A 20,584-nucleotide genomic window follows, 5' to 3' on the forward strand; every position below is an offset into this window, starting at 1 on the left:
AAACAGAAACACCGATTGTACAGGTTATGTTCGATGTCCGGTCAGAAAATTTTTTGTAGATCTCAACATTGACAAAAAGGTTCCGATTAACAAGAGTCCGAAAACCATTTATTTTTTAGGTAGAGCCACTTTTAGTTCAAAGACTTCATGGCAAATATTCGAGGTGGACACTATGGGCAAGCAGACGCCATGTTGATAATTGTCTCACATGTTCGACCACTCTTGGCTGATTTCTTATGGTATTATCGACAATTTACTCATTATAATCGTTGAATAGATAGAAAACCGTTCCTTTTCGTCCTTCTATTTCAATATCTTTACAGTTAGAACACCATATACAGACGCCATATTGGGGTTTGGTTTGAAAACAGCACTTCAGTTGCACTCTGTCATTTTGCGTACTTTATTTCTCATTGTGTCTCGTGTCTCCCAGTAAACGAATATTCACTTTGTGCAACGAGAGCGTTCGATGGAAGGTAATAAGACGAAACTACAATTAATTAAACTGCAAATCAAACTACCTAAAAAATACACCGAGGACTCGTGTTTACCAGAACATTTTCATTAGTTTCGATCTGCTGCTCACTTCGAACTGGTCTCCAACGGTCCTGGGAACCTAAACACACATCTTCAACAGCTTCGTTCACCGGTTTGCGAACTCACCCTCTTCGACTTCCCCTTCTCCGTGTCCCAGGGGTCCTCCATCGAGCTGTCTGGGCACTCTGAGCAACGTACGCTCGCCTCCATGTTCAATTTGTTGTAGCCTCGTCGCGCACGCGGTCGAATTCTCATCCTCAACGCAATCGATCGGAACCGATACCCCAAACCGAGCATCCTGGCGTATAGTGGTGCAACTGCAGACAGCTAGAAGACCGCACAGAGGCAGAAAGAGGAACATACGTCGGAGCATGTTCGACGCGTACTGACCGGCCGAACGGGTGGCCATTTTTATAGGGGCAGAAGCAATTAGCAGTTACGGCATACAGAGCGTGAATCTAACCGCGATGCAGAATCGTTCTCGCGGAGTGTTTTACCGATCATAGCGGATCGCGGACGAAGCTGAAACGCAGTTACGCGTTTAAAAACAATACGCACGGTTACTGTACACTTATGGTTGAATCATGGTCCACGGTCGCTGATAATTGCTCCGTGTGTACAGTGTGAAACACGGATCTCGCTACAACTGAAATGAAAAGGAATTGGGCTAATTGCACGAGGATGCTGCGAGCGGAAGGGAGCGGAACACAATGGTATGAAAAGTTCGTTTGGGTGGAAGAATGGGTAATCTTTGGGATTTTTTTAGGAGAGAACCACACGGTGTATCGAAGTGAATCTTTTCGCAGTTAGTAGTACGTGTTACGAAGATTGCGTGTGAATTTTTTTAATGCAATTCATCGCGATTATGAGCGAGTTATCAATAATGGCCCGGGCAGTGCGCCGAAAGTGCCGTTTCGCGATTGCGTCTCGTTCGGTGGATAGAAACGGAAATCACAGACAGGCGAGGACGGTGCATGGATTGAAATATTATTTCGTACGAGCGTATCCTTTGTTCAAACTGAGACAATTTCGAAAAAGTCGAAAATTGAAAAAATGGCGACCCGGTGAAGAGACGTTGCGATCTTTGTTGCAGTTTACTACAAGTTTTGGAGAAAGTGTTTTTGATGCTGTAATTTACGAGTCGAAATAACAAAATGAACGACGAGCAGTGCGATTGTTTGTGACAATAAATGCTCGTTCTTTTTGCATCAAGATGAATAGGAAAAAATTAAATAACGTGGATAGATGTGTAGTTAATAACAACGGATAATATTAGGTGTAAAATGGTCACTTAAATTTCAGGCAAGGAACAATTGAAAAAGTACTCGTTTGTTGGATTTCAGTGATCAGAATTTTATTTCTGGACAAAGAGTATCAATTCTACAGGACACTTGTTAACGATTCGATGATCAAAAATGTGTTAACAGAGAACAACCGTAGCCTCTGCGGATTGAACGAAACACTGTCGCCGAACTGAGACGTTTGAATCATTTTCTAGCTCCGCCTCCCCCGCTCCTCACACGCTGGGAAGTAGAGAATAAGGTCTAAAAGGCTGAGACTTTTTCTTCGGCGGCTTTGTGTGCCACTGGGCCGATCGAGCATCCTCGATTTACTGCTTCGAAGTATGCAGGACCGTAGCTTCTGAAGGTCGTGGACCACACGCGATACGAAGCTGCGAAAAGAAGAGGGCATCTGTATCTCAATGATCAGGATCTCTGCTTCTCTTTGGTATACCTGATATTATTCCATCGATGAAACTTAAACCATAAAGTTGAACTGAATTGAAGCTTGTCACTTATACTTACTTTCTAAAAAAACATTTCTCTCTTGTTTTATTAATAAATCTAAGAAGTTGATAATTTCTATATTTATAAACTTTCAAGACTCTTCGTTCGGAGTGTACTAGTTCTAGTAGCTTGCCAGGCATACTAATTAATTTGCACTTGCACCTTCGGGTAGTCACAGACCGAGATCAGTTTGAATTTATTTATTTCAAAGAAAATAGTCGATCCCTAAAGCCGGTTACTCGTAATTCCCTTAAAAATGAACCTTTGACTCGATTGATAAGAGATGATTATAAAATAATTAGTACCTTCGGGCTACATAATCGCCAGGTAAACGATTGAAACCATCCTTAGTGTCTTAAATAATAAAAGATAAAATAAAGTAACGAATATAAATTTTGTAAATACTTTCGAAATCGTTTCCAAGTGATTAAGTATGAAAATAAAAAAAAAAAAAACACGATTAACTGGAAAAGTAAATTCTTTATTCCTTGGTAAAGAATACATTCTTATGTAGTTCTATATCGTGGTATAATGTTATTGCAGAATAGAACACAAAATCCTTAAATAATAGAAGATAAAATAAAGTGAGGAATATAAATTTTGTAAATACTTTCGAAATCGTTTCCAAGTGATTAAGTATGAAAAAAAAAAAAAAAACACGATTTACTGGAAAAGTAAATTCTTTATTCCTTGGTAAAGAATACATTCTTATGTAGTTCTATATCGTGGTATAATGTTATTGCAGAATAGAACACAAAATCTTTATTTTCCATCGAATCGTTCGATTCGATCGACGTCTCGAACATGATTGGCATGCGCGTCGTGCACGGAACATCCTTGCAACGAAACCGAACAGTAGCTGGGTCAAACGAGGGGTATAGATTGGTGGATACGTGGTGGTAATGGGCTAGGTCAGAAGCTAAGCGCGAACACGGCCACCTGTTGCGGATCGGTGACCTGAATTTAATAACAGAGAGAAACGAGTCGGCCCCTTATCGAAAAGCATCATCAGCGGTGGATCTCGCAGCTTTCTGGCTGGTTAACCCATTGCCTCACTTCCGTCGGTACGAAAATCGCGGCCGCGTGCGTTTCCGCGCGTTGACGAATTGCATAAGGGGGAAACACTTTTCCGCAGACTCGTTAGGCTGCGCGGCACGCGCGCTCTGTAAACTCGCGCGAAGTGGCAATACGAACGAGCGAGCTAAAGACCGAAAGTGTCACTTTAGACGGTTCCGTTGATAAATGAAAGGCGCTGTTCATAGAAACGGGCTTTCATTAGCGTCCGCTTTTCATTTCTCGTTGATTGACACCGGCCGGGTAGCACGTGGAAGTTGTTTATGAATCGGGGTACTTGAACCAGTTTCATAGAATCGTTGGATTCTTTTATCATTTAAATCGGCTCGACAAACATTCTGCCGGAAGCATTCACGTTCTGGCAGTAATGTATGCAACCATTAATTCCTGGTGTCCTCGTTTATGAGCGAATTAACTCTCCTTTGTAACAATGGAGAACGTGTCCTCGAACTGTGGCTACGTGATCTCGAATTGTTCTTAGATGTTGGCGAGTTACGACTTTGTGAAATTGAGTTGCCCTTCTTCCGGACGAAAAGCGAAAATTCTGCACGGTTCTTTTCTGGGTTAAATTAATTATATCGATTCAAGTTTAGTTCAAGCTTGGTTCAAATCAAGTCCAAGTCTAGTCTAAGTTCAGTCCAAGTTCAGTCCAAGTTTATTTTAAGTTTGATTTAGATTCTATTCAAATTCTACTCAAATAAGTTCCGTCCAAGTTCTTTTCAAGTTTTGTTTAAATTCTACTCAAGTGATTTCTGTCCAAGTTCAAGCTTTATTCAAGACCAGTACCAATTCATTGTAAGCTTTACCCAAGTTCATTCAAGTTCAGTCTAAGCTCTACCCAAGTTCAATAAAAGTTCAATTCTAACTCAGTTCAAGTTTAGTTCAAACAAAGTCCAAGTTATCTCAACTCCGGTTTCAGTTCAATCTAAGTTCAATCCAAGTTCAATCTAAGTTTGATTCAGATTTTGTTCAAGCTGTTTTCAAGCTAGTTCCATCCAAGATATTTTCCAGTTCTGCTTCAATTCTACTCAAGTAATTTCTAACCAAATTTAATTTAAGCTTTACTCAAGTAAGTTCTATCCATATTCTATGCAAGTTCAGTTCAAGTTCTACTCAAATCCAGTTCAAGTTCAGTCTAAGCACTACTCAAGTTCAGTTCAACTTCAGGTTCGGTACAAGTATAATTCTAACTCAGTTCAAGTTTAGTTCAAACAAAGTCCAAGTTATCTCAACTCCAGTTTCAGTTCAATCTAAGTTCAATCCAAGTTCAATCCAAGTTCAATCTAAGTTTGATTCAGATTTTGTTCAAGTTGTTTTCAAGCTAGTTCCGTCCAAGATATTCTCCAGTTCTGCTTAAATTCTACTCAAGTAATTTCTAACCAAATTCAATTTAAGTTTTACTCAAGTAAGTTCTATCCAAATTCTAAGCAAGTTCAGTTCAAGTTCTACCCAAATCCAGTCCAAGTTCAGTCTAAGCTCTACTCAAGTTCAGTTCAACTTCAGGTTTGGTACAAGTTCAATTCAAACTCAGTTCAAGTTTAGTTCCAGTTCAGTTCCAGTTCAGTTCAAGTTCAGTTCAAGTTCAGTTCAAGTTCAGTTCAAGTTCAGTTCAAGTTCAGTTCAAGTTCAGTTCAAGTTCAGTTCAAGTTCAGTTCAAGTTCAGTTCAAGTTCAGTTCAAGTTCAGTTCAAGTTCAGTTCAAGTTCAGTTCAAGTTCAGTTCAAGTTCAGTTCAAGTTCAGTTCAAGTTCAGTTCAAGTTCAGTTCAAGTTCAGTTCAAGTTCAGTTCAAGTTCAGTTCAAGTTCAGTTCAAGTCCAACACAACTACAGATTGATATTCATCCAATAACGAACTCAGGTTTATCTCACAATCTCCAAATCTCACTTTTCTCCTCTCGTATCCGTTCAATGTTCGTAAGTTTAATACTTGGTCATCTCGAGCTGCTGTACAGTGTACAAATTCGCTAAATATAACACTCTGAACGTAACCCGTTTACGTGACATTCACACCCGTTAGGATCATCGATCTTCCGCGAGGAAGTATCGCGCATTTACACGCACGCCTCGATTACTGTATCCCCTACGCAATACGCGCACATTGTTCGCAACGCGGAATCCGTTTCTCGCGACGCTCGTGTGAATTCACTCCGCGTGCCGCGAATGTGGCACGCGCGTTAACACTGTTCGGCTCCATTCGCAGCGGGCCACCGCTATGGGATAATCACAAAGTAGGTAAGCCAGCGTGGAGGATGCATCGTTGACGCATTAGAGATACGTTAACCTCGATCGAGCGTGTGCCAGGCGTTACGCGCCCGGCGACTGTGAGATCGGCACAGTGACACATTCTGTGCGAAGCGACGGTTCCATTTCGAGAAATATGCGCCAGCTTTCTGCCTTTTGGCGCTCCAAGTGGGGAAACGGTAGCCTCGTTGATTTGTCAGCCATAATGAATTTTCTGACACCATTTATCTGTTTCCTCAATTAGAATGTAGCTCATCATTCTTTCCACGGTTACGATCTTACTATCGATAGAGGAAAAAAGAAAAGAAGAAAAATACAGAATGAAAAAATATGCAACGGATGTTGGTAACACATGTGATATATATATATATCAATAAGCGAGGGTAGCCCTCGAACGAATGAAATGGGAAAGAAAGAAATAGAATTTCCAATGAATTGAATTCCTGATGTGAAACAATTTTAACGTGAATACAATGTTGTATTAATAGAAGAGGATGGCATACGAATCTAATGTTGCAACGATAAACGTGGGTATGGAACAGCCATTTTGGTCGAGTAATAGTCAATAGTCGAGTCTTTGAACGAATGGAATGGAGAAAAGAGAAGCAGAATTTCCAATGGAACGTGCAGCAATCGTTGAAAGATGCACAGTAACGCAAGAAATTTCACCGTAAAAGTTAGTATCGCGAAATAAATTCCAATGTGAAGTAATTCTAGCGTTAAATATAATGTTGGATTAATAGGATAATAAAGAACGTAAGATTGCAGGAATAAACGACGGGTAGTCGTTTAACGAACGAACCGAGTTACGAAAGAGAATAAGAAGATTAGCGAGATTACGTGCGTTCCAATCTAAATAGTAATCCACGGTACAGGATGGCGTTTGTTTTCATCGGGGCACGCCCAACGTGCTTCGGAAAAAGAAGAAGTCGGCGCGAGTGAAGGTGAGGCGCCGCGGCTTGGTGCAACGGACAAAAAAAGGTGCAACCGATGCGGTTCACTTTTAGCGAGGCGTAATCCTCCTCTCGCCGTTACGCATTCCGTTGCTGCGTCCATCGTCTCGTCTCGAAATCGCTCGAGCGGCTAACGAGAATTCGGTACCGTGACACGCTCGAATCGGAATGGCCCGATTGGTGTCCACATTGGCGGAAGTTCAACCCAACGGTCACGGTGGCGGATCTTCAGAGCCCGGAAACACCACGAGTTAAATAAAACAATTTCACCATTGAAAATTGCACCGAATCTTCGATCCACGGTTCGTCGACGAGAACAATGGACGTCAATATCGATAACAATGCGACCGTATCGATAACATCGGAGAAACTTCCGGTGTCTCGTGGTGAAGCATTTGGAAAGATTTATACGGGGCACTTGTCAAATTTCTCTTGGGCGTGCCGTTCTTTTAAACCAGAAATGAATTTCTATATAGAAATATTCCATTATGTTTATACTGTAGGAGAGACTACAATGGAACGTTCGTGAAATGGAAGCCCAAAATGAATAAATATTTTATTAGTATGAACGGTAGAATAAATATTTTATTAGCTTTTTTGTAACTATTATAACGTATGGATTGTATAGTTAAGGTAATAAATAATAATTCAGAGAATTTCAAGTGTACTTTCATTTGAACATTCCTTCACCTACATTCATTAACATTCTGAATAAACAATTTAATAAATAAACGAAATTAGGATAAAATATTATACTATTAAAAGTAACCATAAAAGCAACAAGTCAAAAGATCCGAGAAATTTCATTACATCTTTTACTAACACGTATCTGGAATACAGAGTCCGAGAATTGGCGAAATTTCATTTGAAAATCCCGCGAAAGTTTAATTCGCGTAAATTCCTGGAAATGACGTCATTTCCAAGAATCCGCGGAGTCGTGCCACCTCCTCGAATATCATGTTCTCCTGATACCAAAGTCCCAAAAACGGCGAAAAAATTAAACAAAAATTCAGAAATTCATTTAAAATTCCCGCCAAGCTTGAATACGTGGAATTTCTTGGAAATGACGACATTTCTGAGAATTTTCGGAATTGTGCCATCTCCTCAGCTATCATGTTCTCCTGATACCAAAAGTCAAAAAATTTGAAGGTTTCAAAAATTTTTGCCCGGTTTTCAGACTTTGGTATCAGGAGAACATAATATCAGAGCAGGTAGTCGTATCGTGCCACTTCTTGGAAATGACGTCATTTCTGAGAATTTTTGGAATTTCTTGGAACTGACGTCATTTCTGAGAATTTTCGGAATTTCTTGGAACTGACGTCATTTCTGAGAATTTTTAGTATTTCTTGGAACTGACGTCATTTCCCAGAAGTGGCACGATAGGAATACCTCCTCGGTTATTATGTTCTCCTGATACCAAAGTCTGAAAATCGGGCAAAACTTTTAGAAAATTTCATATTTTTGGACTTTTGCTATCAGGAGAACATAATATCAGAGGAGGTGTTCGTATCGTGCCACTTCTAGGAAATGACGTCATTTCTGAGAATTTTTGGAATTTCTTGGAAATGATGTCATTTCCAGGAATTTTCGCGAATTTACGCTTGGCGGGAATTTTAAACGAACTTCTGAACTTTTGCTTAAATTTTTCGCCAATTTTGAGACTTTGGTATCAGGAGAACATGGTACTCGTGGAGGTGGCACGATTTCGCAGATTCTTAGAAATGTCGTCATTTCTAGGAAATTCGGTGAATTGAACTTGGCGGGAATTTCGAATGAATTTCTGAACTTTTGCTAGAATTTTTCGTCAATGTTAGCAATATGGTATTCGGATAACATGATAGTCGAGGACCTATCTCTGTGCCATAGATTCTTGGTATTGTGAAATTTCACTTATCTTATTTCGCTTATATTATTTCAAATGATGCAATTAAAATTTCCTTCGTAGTAACGGAGTATGTAATAATTTATTATCAATTAACGTTTCGTCTTTAAAGTGACGACTTCGATATATTTGGTTATATGTTTGGAATGAATTGAATAAATAAATTATGTTTGCAATAGAATTAAACCCAAGTGATCCAATCCGCAGCAGAGAACATGTATCCGAGTGACAAGTTTGCATAATTTTCTTGAACGAAGACTTGAATGGAATGTGAGGTATTTAGTAAACGAGATGAGTAGTATAGATAGCCCATTCGGGAATATTGGCACACACGTGCCCATTTAGTTTTACAGTTACTTTAAATGACGATTTTATCAAATAATATATTTTGGAAACACTTCTTTTAATTTACAAACCGTTACAAGGAAACTAGGTTTGTCGTGCTATGACCTTATTCCTTTATTAAAACATCTCGTTTAAACATGATATTTTTAAGTATTAATTTCATAGGTATTTATCGTAAGATTACAAATGATCGTGTTCATTCTCTTCGATATATCATTAAGTAACTTTCAAAATACATAACAATCATCGTGTACCATTCCTGTTATTTAGAATAATATGAGTATTATGTTTTCTCTATAAATTCATAACTTTTTAATACTCCTTTCCTTGGACATTACGTTTCTTTTTTACAATTATTCTCAAGGTTACATTAGAACGATCTTACGACCAAAATGTCGTGATGCAAAATGAAATTAATTCTACAGTACTTTTACGATTTGCATAGGAAAGGAGAGAAATTCAATTCACTTTGAATAAAATTCATAATTTATTTCAATTCTCGTCGTACGAATACGTCTCCGACAAAAATTAACATAATAGAAAGAAAAGAAAGCTATCTCTTGCAACGATCAAACTCCCGTATTGACGTGTCGACGGAAATGCACCTCCAAGTTATCCACCGTTTTCCTCGTTACAAATAATCTTCTATGCCCCCTCCCCCCACCCCTAGAATTGCTAGAAGTCCCCCAACCGGTTTGCGCGAGTTCTTGCGTCAATCGATCCACTGTCGCGTCGGATCGATTCACGCTCGATCAGATTTAGATCGCAATAATTTGACTCTCGGAAGGCTGCAAGCCAGGAGCAGCGAGGGGTGGGGGGTAGGTAGGGGCCCGCGAGAGTAAGGCCGCGGACGGACCGCGACCTAAAACTACTTCCGAGCGTCACGGCGCTATCCGAAAGGTCGACGGGTTCACGGTGCCAGGCGCGCCAATGAGATGCTTCCTGGTGCACCGTTTCATCTCTCAGTCCCCCACCCTTTAGCGCTCGCGGGCAAATCCCGGCTGGCGTCAGCGAAACTTAACGAGCGAACACAAACGTCCTGCCTCTTCTCGGGCTTGAGTGGGTCTCTGTGTCAGGATGGGTCACATGCTCTATGAGAGAATTCCGTGACGGTGGTGGGAGAAGAACAGAGCGCGGAGAACGTTTGTTTAGATGCTTTCGTGGACCCGTCGTACCGTGTGCGGGGCAGGGGGGGAGATGAAGCTGTCGTGTGCGCCAATCTGTACATCCCCGGCGATGGGACCGCGACGCTTACGTGGGAGATGCTTCACCCCCGTTCCGTGAAGGACATGGGTACCCTGGTCGGTATATATCTGCCCGTACACCTCGTCCTGGCGCCAGTTCTCTCTAGTCGAGGATCCTAAAGCCCGCGTAAGTGCTCTGTCCAGGTCGTATTCTCGTCACTCGGTAAGGATTATAACGTGCCCCAAAGGACGAGGACAACGACAATGGATCATCTGTCCAAGTGTGTGTTCATCTTGTTGGCGTGTAGTGCGGTAGTCCAGGCGTCCACGACGCCGAAGGACGACGACAGCTTCGTGGACCGGGGTTTCAGGGCGATGTACCGAGTGTACGAGGAGTGCCAGCACCGCAATATGGCCGTGTCCCCGTGTCTGAAGAAGAAGGCGATCAGTTTCTTCGAGAGGCTGGGCAGGATGCGCACCATGCCGCTCTCGGAGAACTTCGAGCTGGTCAGAGTCACCGATGAAGCGCCCAAGAGTACCACGAGCGAGCTGGAGGCTAGTCTGGGAAGGAACGCAGGTGGCAAGGATGAAATACTGACGGAGATCCTGCTGGACCGGGTCGCCTCGCTACTGAACAACTTCAATGTGCAAATTCGTCTGCCCAAAACCAGTCCTGGCGAGTTGAAACGGGGCATGGAGGAAGGACGAGGCAAGATGAAGAAAATGATGGGCATGATGATGATGGGGATGGCGATGAAGATGGCTGCACTGGTGCCCTTAGCTCTGGGTGTGCTCTTCCTACTGGCTGGAAAGGCACTGATTATCAGCAAGATCGCTCTGGTGCTGTCGCTGATCATCGGGCTGAAGAAGTTACTCAGCCAGAAGCAGAGCCACGATCATGGCGGTTGGCAGCAAGGCGGTGGAGGTTGGGACAGGAGTCTGAAGACTGTTCTTGGGCCCACGGAGTCATCCACGACCGAGGCTAATCAGAAGTACGCGCACAGTCTGGCCTACTCAGCGCGACATCATCACTGATCGAGGATCCGAGAAGGGCGGTAGAAGGATCTTTGGGTTCCGTTTGCAAAATGGCGTCCGTGTCTACTTAGGGCCCAGTCGACGCTGGAAATCGACAATTCCGCGAATCGATCCATTGGACTGTTATTAGAAAGTGGTGGTACATCTTCGTTCGCGACGAAGTAGGTTCTTTGTTTCGTAGGCTATCGGCAGCTTCTTCGTGGAAAGGGATACCTTGAACGGGTACACTTGTAGGTTTAGCTCACGAGAGTGGACCTGTGGGATATCACGAAGGAAAGGAACTGGGGGCAAAAAGTCTCATGAATGAGACTCACTCCTAACAGATCCATTCTCGTGAGATGTTAACAGCCTCTGCAGTTGTCAGTGCTTCAGGGAGCTGGAAAGTACAGTTTCGAAGAAAATTGCGACTTGGGCCGAACGTTACAGTCGGACTTTGTACGGTCTGTGACCGAGCGAAAATTACTCCACGCTGTCTGCATTCTCTTTAACCTATTTACGTCTTCTCATACACAGCCAGCCAGCCCACCTTTGAGAAATATTCCTTTAACAGAAATTTTCTTACATCAAAACCGTCCAATTGTCGCTTACAATTTGGATAACTTTATAACTGTCGTTTGTAATTCCACGTTGTCGTAAGAAGATTATTTATTTTAGGCACAAATGGGTTGGCTTAATCTTTCCAGATCTTACGAGCACGTTACTTCCAGTAGCCGAGGCATTAGAGTACGTTGAACCGACGTTAAAGGTTAATTACCTGTTAATTACGGCCTTCCACGAGAACGCTTTAACGACCTGAGCAATTTAAGTCTTCCTTTCGGAGAATAATAACAATAATGGTAACAACAATAGCGTCTTTATTACGCGTATACACGAAAAGATATAAGGATTGAAAGACAATGTCTAGAATCGATCGAGAGTCGAGATGCGATTGATGCGAAACATAACCTCGAAAGTACGGACCAGTTTCGTAACCTAACCTCAGAGCTACTCGTAGAGATATTATTTATTCGTAGAGATTTAGATTGCAATTTTAACGTTACTAAATTTCTCTCGCGTTAATTATTATGCAAAGGAAGAACAGAAATGATTATATGTTGCTCTCAGCTTCTGTTCACAGGATAAGTAGTCTCGAGCGTAGGTAAAGGAAACAGGTAGACGAGCGAGAGACACGTCAGTACACGCTTAACCGTTGTAAACGTTGCTAAAAGAATGCCATCGTGACAAGTAGAGATGGACACACGTAGACACCTGTCACTTATTTTCGTACCCTGTCGACCGGGAAATAATTCGACGCGATAATGGCATTGCAAAGATTTCCGTGCACGCGAGTTTCTAACGGAACCCAGAAGAAGCATTTCTGCGTTCAAGATCGAGACGACTTGCGTATAGATCGACCCAGGATCACCTACCGGATCTAGAGGAAACGCTAGAGAAGGTCGAAGTTGAATCTCCCGCGTTTCTCGAAACCCCATTCTCTAATATTTATTACCCTAGATACGTAAACCCCGCGTAAATAAAAAAAAAAAAATATATATATATATTTATCGTCGAATGCCATGTATTTATTTCTCACGAACTCACCCTAATCTCGTCTATGACTTCGTCATGAGACAAGGACCGATTTAATGAAGAGGCACAGAAATCGAAACGGACGGAGAGGACGGTTTAATGAGTCTTTCGTTGATTACGTTGTTACAATAATTCTCGAGCGATCGGTCACACAATCCAACGAGCTGATATCGATCGATCCTAGTTGTTTTGCGATAAAGTGATGTGTCGGCCACACTTTGCGATGTCGAAAGATCCGGTCAACGCACTTTCAGCCCGAGAACAGCAGCGAACAGGGCGAAGAAGAATCCAGCGAGCAACGCGGTGGCCTTGAGGAGGATCAATCCACCGATCATGGTCGGGATCAGGGCGAAGAACTTCATTTTGTATGCCATTAGGAGCGCCATCATCGTGCGGTCCATTTTTCGTTTCTTTCGCCGTGGACCATCTGCAAGCAATTTTTTCAAGACGATGATTATTCTCTGTTCTCTGTTCCTTCTCGATTAATAAATATATCGTTAATACCTGATTGTGGATTCTCATTTGCACAGCAACCATTTTTCAGATGTTAAGGAAAGAAATAAGACGAATAAATTTACTCGAATAAACTTCTGGTAGATGGTGGAATAGTGAAGATTTCATGGGTGGATTAATTGAGACTGGGGTGTTTTTTGTTTTTTTGTTATACAAGTAGTTCTCTAAGTTCTTTGTATTGTCCAACGAGTCGTCAAGAATCAATAATCTTATCCTATAAGTGTAAATCAGGATGAGTGGCAAAGAGATGTTCTTTAGAACCGATATTCTTTTATAATTAGAATTTAGTCAAGGAATAAATTAGTAGTGTTATTTAAGTAACGATAAGGATTGCTAAAATCCTTGGAATCCTCAGGAATAAATTAATAGTATTATTCAAATAATGGTTTGGATTACTAAAGTCCTTGGTGTTCTCGGGAATTAATAATTCTATCCTGTGAGGAAACTTAATGTACTTGAGGAGCAAATCGAACCAACTGCTAAGAAGCTAATGATCCTCATCGTCCTGGTATATATAGTACACTCGTGTTTTTATATGGTTCCACATTACCTCGCTCGTACAGGTAATTCTTCGAGAGAGATAAAACATTGTTTTTCGTCTGCGCCTTGACGAGTTTCGGTTTGTTCTCCCCTCGCAGAAAAATCGCGTTCTGAGGCACGATCTTGTTCTGAGCCTCCTTGGAGACCTTCTTTCCAGCAGGGTGTCCCTTACGGCTTTGTTTATCAGCGGATTTCGAGGACTCCAGCACATGGACTAAGCAGCTCAAGATCAACAGAATCGCGACTAGATTCACTCTCGATCTCATTTTCTCTTCGGCGGGTTCACCTAGATTCTGTCCACGATTACCCAGCGATTTCTAATTACATCCTCACGGCGCTCACGTGTTCTCCAGGTCATACAGCACTCGTCAGACTCGACCGTAAACGCATTCGCCTCACTGGATGCTTTGCACCCTTTCTCGGTGTTTACGAGAGGGTTGGTCTTTTCGAGGCTGGTCGCTGCATGACTTCTTTCAACCTTGTTCCGGATGTTCCTGGCGGAAAATATGAATGAAAGGATTAAATCATCTTCTGGATTCTGGAAGTATCTCTGCAAGACTGATTTAGATAAAGTTATCAGGAGTAGCAGATATGTTAATACGGAAAAAATTGGTACGTCATCAAAGCGGTAGATTTAAGGAACAAACTCGAAATAATAATACTTTTGACTACTTTTCTCCTAAAATAATTATTATTGATGTCTATACGACTCTGAGGCTTTTTTCCCCCCGAAAAATACTGTTTAATTTGAACTTTATATTCTTGTAAACTTGCAGGATTGTAGGAGATTCAATAAGGAGTATCTAAGGAAGCAGTACTTTTAAAGGAGAAATTGATAGAGTCTCACAAATTTCAGAAAGAGTGATTTTCAATCATGAGTCATATTAGCAGCGGAAAAGTCAGTACAAAGCAGAAGTAGCTTCAAATAACAAGGCTGTAGATCTTACAAATGATAGAAAAACTAATTCAGGGCAAGAGTAAGTTTACAAAATAAAGTTCCAAGCTTATACCAACACCAAAAGCTACTTATACGTGTAAAAGCTTCAAGAATCAAGGCTTCAGGTCGCCCTAACGCCAAGAAAAACTAATTCAAAGAACTAGAAGTCCTCAACAATAAACTACCATACTTACATCACCTCCACAAACTACTCATTCATGCAACAACTTCAAGAATCAAGGCTCCAGGTATTCCTAATGCCAAGAAAAACTAATTCAAAGAACTAGTAGTCCTCAACAATAAACTACCATGCTTACATCACCTCGACAAACTACTATTCCATGCAACAACTTCAATAATCAAGGCTCCAGGTATTCCCAACGCCAAGAAAAACTAATTCAAAGAACTAGTAGTCCTCAACAATAAGCTACCATGCTTACATCACCTCTACAAGCTACTCATTCATGCAACAACTTCAATAATCAAGGCTCCAGGTATTCCCAACACCAAGAAAAACTAATTCAAAGAACTAGTAGTCCGCAACAATAAACTACCATGCTTACATCACCTCTACGAGCTACTCATTCATGCAACAACTTCAATAATCAAGGCTCCAGGTATTCCCAACGCCAAGAAAAACTAATTCAAAGAACTAGTAGTCCATAACAATAAGCTACCATGATTACATCACCTCTACAAGCTACTCATCCATGCAAAAGCTTCACGAATCAAGGCTCCAGGTCGTTCCAACATCGTAAAAAGCTCCCAGAGTTTCAGTACCCCGATGAACCAAACTTACGGCGTTACACGGACCCAGGAATCGATCACTCCAGGAAGAAGGTTCTCTCCACGGTCGTAGGGCTCGTCGATCAGCCCCAATCGATCTCTATCGATCGATAGTTTCCCGTTGTTTGCACGAGATTCGTTCAAACGCAAATGACGAATGGCCTAGCGTCGGCACGGACTGAACAGCGAACGACCGTTGACTAACCGACGCGCTCTTGATTCCTCGACGACGACCCGAGGGGGGCTGGCCGGGGTACCACGCCGGGCACGCTTCAGTTACCCGGAAGATCGACAGTCCGTGAAAAATGAGCACCGCGCGACGAGCCGGCAATATATGCGTGCAGTAACTACTATGATCCAAATTGTTGCCGGCAATATATGTGTCAGGTTATATTGTCGAACGGTACAACTTGTCGACGTGGATTCCTCTATATCGTTCGCCATTGGAAGGAAGCACAGCGATCGGGGTTGAGGAGGGGAGGGACACGGGACAGGACAGAGTATCGGGGAGGTTCAGGAGGAAACGTAATAACGTAGGAGACGCCCAAAGATGGGCACTCTGATTTTTGAGTTACGCTACGCAGACAACCGGGACGAGGACAGGTCGACGCGATTCATCGACGAGCTACTCGAATCTGGGTGGATCAATCGGGGTAACTACGACTACGTGTGTTTTCAGATGTCATGGTGGGGGAAGGGGAGTTGACCAGGTGGTGATCCAGGGTGGGAGTCTGAAAATTGTTTAATTGTAGGGTTAGAGTTCAGAGGACTGTTTGTATCATCGCCAACTCTAAGGATCGAGGACTCTTCAAGCAGGTTTTTGTCTTCTTTTCTTTTTATTCGCAGATGGGGAATTTTGTTTGTATATGTATATGAGGTGTGGGGAGGGGAATTGATCAATCGGTGATCGAGGGTGAGAGTTTGAAATTTTTTATTTCAAGGTTTCGAGGATTATTTTTAGTCTTCGTCAGCTCTGGGGATCGAGGAGTCTTGGAGTAGATCTTTGTCTTCTTATCTTTTTATTTGCTGATCTGTTTATATACACGAGGGGAGTGGATTCATTTAAATGTTCACGGGCAGGAACGAAGTAGTATACGTTCTACGAAGAAATTTTGATTGTCGACATAAGTGGGAGAGGTATAGAGGTCTGGGTTAGGTTTAATGAACTAAAATTCCTCAACCTTTTAGCTGGCAAATTTACGTCAATTGTTCAGGAAATCACGAGTTATGTGATTATTGAATAATCGGTAAAGAAAAGTCGGGTCAGACATGGTCATTTTATTTTCTAGGACAGTGTTTCTCAAACTTTTCTGGCCGCAATCCACTTGGAGAGAGCACGTGACTCATAGGGGCCTACTGGCCCCTCCTATAACTCACGATAGATCGTACCTTATCGATGGAACCGAACCAGTGTATAATTGTATCGACTTCACAGTATTTTCGATCAAAATTAAACGAAAGCGCCCAGTCACGTCGGTTCAGTGCCCCAGTCGTGTCGGTCCGCAAATATGTTCGGCATATTTATTACGAAATAAAGTTACAACGACAGTTTTTCTCTTTACTACAGAAAATCTAATGGCGCGAAAATTACATTTTTATCTTTTACTTCTTGAAACTTGTTTCAAGGTCAATTTAGCTCTCCCTAAACCACATGACTCTAATGTTTCATAATATTTTATCAAACAAAAGAAAAAGAATACCTAAGCTAGAGACTCTCTATTAGAGGTCTTTCCTTCAAGTTTCTCAGGCTCTGTTCACTCGATTCGACGCCATTTTCGATAAATTCATCTATAGTATGCAGTTCCTTGAACTAGCGAGCAAACTTCTTCCTGGAAGCGCAGAAACTAACGCACGCGATACAATTTATCGCATCCTGGAACGCCCGCATTCTACAAAAACTGAATTCCACCATCATTCTGTGTAAATACTTTCATGGAAAGTCACCGCCCTCTTATCGAGCTCGCTTCTATCAATTAAACGCTCGCTGTATACTCATCGGGTCATTATTGATTATTGTCACCGATCCACACTTTCACGACTTTCTTCATTAGTTTTAATGATAAACAAACTTCACGTAAACCCATATGCTCGCGACGGAAATAACCGATAAACCACGCGCTAATTATTTCTAGGCTGCGATATCGAATGAACCGTTAAATAATTGTCGATACACGTGGACTGGAAGTTGCAACGGTAACAGTTTCCTCCAATTAGCAATTAAATGCCAGTCCTGTGATTTATTACAATTTTTTACAGAGACACAAAATACCATCCAATACATAAATAACTGATTTCACGTCTAAAATGTAGGCCACAGTTTTGCGGTCGTGATACTTCAAAGGAATAATTAAAAAGTTTCATATTTTGCGAAAAGTATCTCGTAAATTTAATAAAATATCAAATATTTTGTCCTTCGAGCGACTATATTTATTAATATACGTGTAACCTATATATTTTATTCTTATACATATAATCTATAATTTATTCCTCTCAGAGATAACCTCAAAAGTAGGTTTAAAACTTTAATTTCGGTATCATTTCGTCAATCTTCGATATAAATATACTTGGAAGACCAAATAGATACTTTACCATAAATTTCACATTTTGTTCAAGTAATTGGCTAAACGACAGGACCGAGAGTAAGAAAATTGCTACCATTTGTGTAAACAATATCGTAGCGAGGTCCCCTGTTTCGAAATTATTATCCAACAGAATGACATTTGCATTACTCGAGTCTCTCGCGTATGAAGCGAGGGACCTAGATGTAGTTTCATTCATGTGCCAGCTGAAAGAGCATTGTGTCGTTCCTCGAGGAAGCGTTGGACAATTTCGTTGCTTCCTGGGCGAACACGGGCCGCGAATAATTGCACGAGAAACGGGACAGAGAGCAGCGGAGAGAAGGAAGGGGTCAAGAAAGAGGAGAACGAAAAGCCTAAGCACGTTGAATTACTATCATCATTACGAGGTTCCTTTCGTCCTTTGTTTCGACGCTCGTTGCATGTCGCTTATAATGATCGATGTTGCTATTTCATTTTCAAAGAAAGATAACGGTCAGCTCTTGACCGTTTAAAACGAGAAGAGGCACGTGAAGACACACGAGGGCACGGAGGGCACCGATACTTCTGAGAAGACTATTGAAAATATGATTGCTGACGAGTAACTTCTTCTATCCTAGGAGCAAACAAGTCCGTGAAGCCATTTTGTACCTTTCGTTCTCTCGAAAATTCTGTTGATAAAGTTGAATGCGATGTATGAAAAAATAATTGAACAATCTTTACCAAAATAATGTACATCGATGGTTCTGCAAGGACTATCGAAAACACTGATAATTAACCTCTTCGATCCTGAGAAGAGTTGAGTTCGTGGAACCATTTTGTACACTTCGTAGGATTAAAAATTTTATTGATAAGATTGCTAATAAATAGTCTTTAACGAGCCAATATAATTTTTTTGTGATCCCTTTGGGAACAATTAATTGTGAATTCTAAAATCTAACCTAACAGAATTACCTAACCTAAAATTAGAAGGTCATAATCGAATAGTTTGATATTATTCTCGTAATACAGTTATCAACTATTATTTAATACAATGGTGCTGAATATTGTGCCAATTGCAAATTAAAAGCTCATTCTTGCCATCTATTTCCGTATTTATTTTTTATATGTATTTATATACATAAAGCTAGTTTTAAAGGTGAATATAAATGTTTCACAAGCGTGTAATGATTTTCATTTTGAACATATTAAATTCTGAAACATAATATAAAATTAGAATCTAATCTCTCTTCAACACTTCTTCAGTTTTGACTTTTATATTAATGTTAGCTGAAATTCTGGCGGTACATGAACGACCAAGTTCCTAATTTGCTACAAGAACGGTACTCCATCCGCCAATAAATAATCGGATTTGCTGAGACACGTCAGACGTTAAACGCTTTGCAATTTATAGTCAGAAATTCGAAAATGTTGTCTGCAATTTTTCAAAGACGAAGGTGCCCCTGAAGGTTTATGTGACGCCTCTCGTAATTAGGAGAACGTTTTGTAAATGTTAATCGAAACACTCGCAATGAATGTATTTCCGCGATGCGGAAATGAACCACGAGATATTTTCCGTAAGATGCTTGCAATAACGGGACGAAAAGGTGCCATGTTTTATTTGTAGAGCGAATTAACGGATGCCCCCCAGGAAAGAATAAAAAGAAGAGACTGTCGATCCCTTCTCACGAAACCAACAAACGTATTTTTCAGGCTTCAGTAGCGATAGCTATAAGCTGCTAAAACTGTTTTTCTTTTTGTAAAAATATGGATATTTCAATTGGGAAAATAATTCAGAAGCTGGGCCAAGTAAAAAATCGAGACAAATTTAACTAGTCGCTTACTTTGATTACTTGTTACAATTACGTATAATTTAGGTCACTTTAATTGTCATAAGTACAATTGTAGAGATTACAATAGAATTTCCGGTGATAATATTTGAGTGTTTGAATATTTTGTGCACTGATCGAGTATTTAAATAGTATGACGTGGACTGTAAGTTTGATTTAATATTTGTAGGATATTCAAATACTCGAGTATTCGAAAAATGACACTCGAGTACTCAATGGTGATAATATTTGAGTATTTTGTACATTAATTGAGTATTCGAATGGTGTGATGTGGGCTATGAATTTGATTCGATATTCGCAGAATATTCGAATAGCGACACTAGTGTACTCAAATATTCAAAAATGGTACTTACGAGTGTCAATATCCCTTTGTGTAATTTTACCAATAATGCCAGACGGCTCTCAAAGGACATTGCTTAACTAAAAGAAGAACAATTCCTCTCTTCCAATTTCCTCATAAAAACCTTCGACCTCTCCAATTAACCACTCTACAAATTCTAATATTTGGACCTCATCGACAAGTTCTTCCACATAAAAACATCTCAGTAAAACTCAAACGCTATCGATTTGTATAAACTGACCATAAATTCTAAGATTCCATCCTCAATAATTTCTTTCACTTGAAAGAACCTCAGTTATAACCAAACACTATCAAGTTATCACACTACAAATTTCAAGATTCTATCCTGTATAACGTCCTCTGCTTGAAAGAAGCCCAATCAGACCCAAATACTCTCAGTTTCTAGTCTCCGAAGTACCACTCCACAAATTCCAAGATTCCATCCCCAATAACTTCCCCTACTTGAATGAACCCTAGTT

At 40.9% G+C, this 20,584-nt stretch overlaps 2 protein-coding genes across 2 annotated transcripts; one reads left to right on the plus strand and one right to left on the minus strand.

Moving 5' to 3' along the window:
- Positions 1–10,189: 10,189 nt before the first annotated feature.
- On the plus strand, positions 10,190–11,302 carry Osi12 (DUF1676 domain-containing protein Osi12). Its single transcript, XM_076318383.1, has one exon. The coding sequence runs from the start codon at positions 10,266–10,268 to the stop codon at positions 11,034–11,036; it is 771 nt and encodes a 256-aa protein (XP_076174498.1). The 5' UTR covers positions 10,190–10,265; the 3' UTR covers positions 11,037–11,302.
- Positions 11,303–12,779: 1,477 nt separating this feature from the next.
- On the minus strand, positions 12,780–15,521 carry LOC143150481 (uncharacterized). Its single transcript, XM_076318764.1, has 3 exons — positions 15,395–15,521; positions 13,669–14,152; positions 12,780–13,032 (listed from the first exon to the last, which is right to left on the minus strand). Exons 2-3 carry the CDS (start codon positions 13,922–13,924, stop codon positions 12,845–12,847), a joined length of 444 nt encoding a protein of 147 aa, XP_076174879.1. The 5' UTR covers positions 13,925–14,152; positions 15,395–15,521; the 3' UTR covers positions 12,780–12,844.
- Positions 15,522–20,584: the final 5,063 nt, after the last annotated feature.

This window comes from Ptiloglossa arizonensis, chromosome 8, assembly GCF_051014685.1.
Source record: "Ptiloglossa arizonensis isolate GNS036 chromosome 8, iyPtiAriz1_principal, whole genome shotgun sequence".
NCBI lineage: Eukaryota > Metazoa > Arthropoda > Insecta > Hymenoptera > Colletidae > Ptiloglossa > Ptiloglossa arizonensis.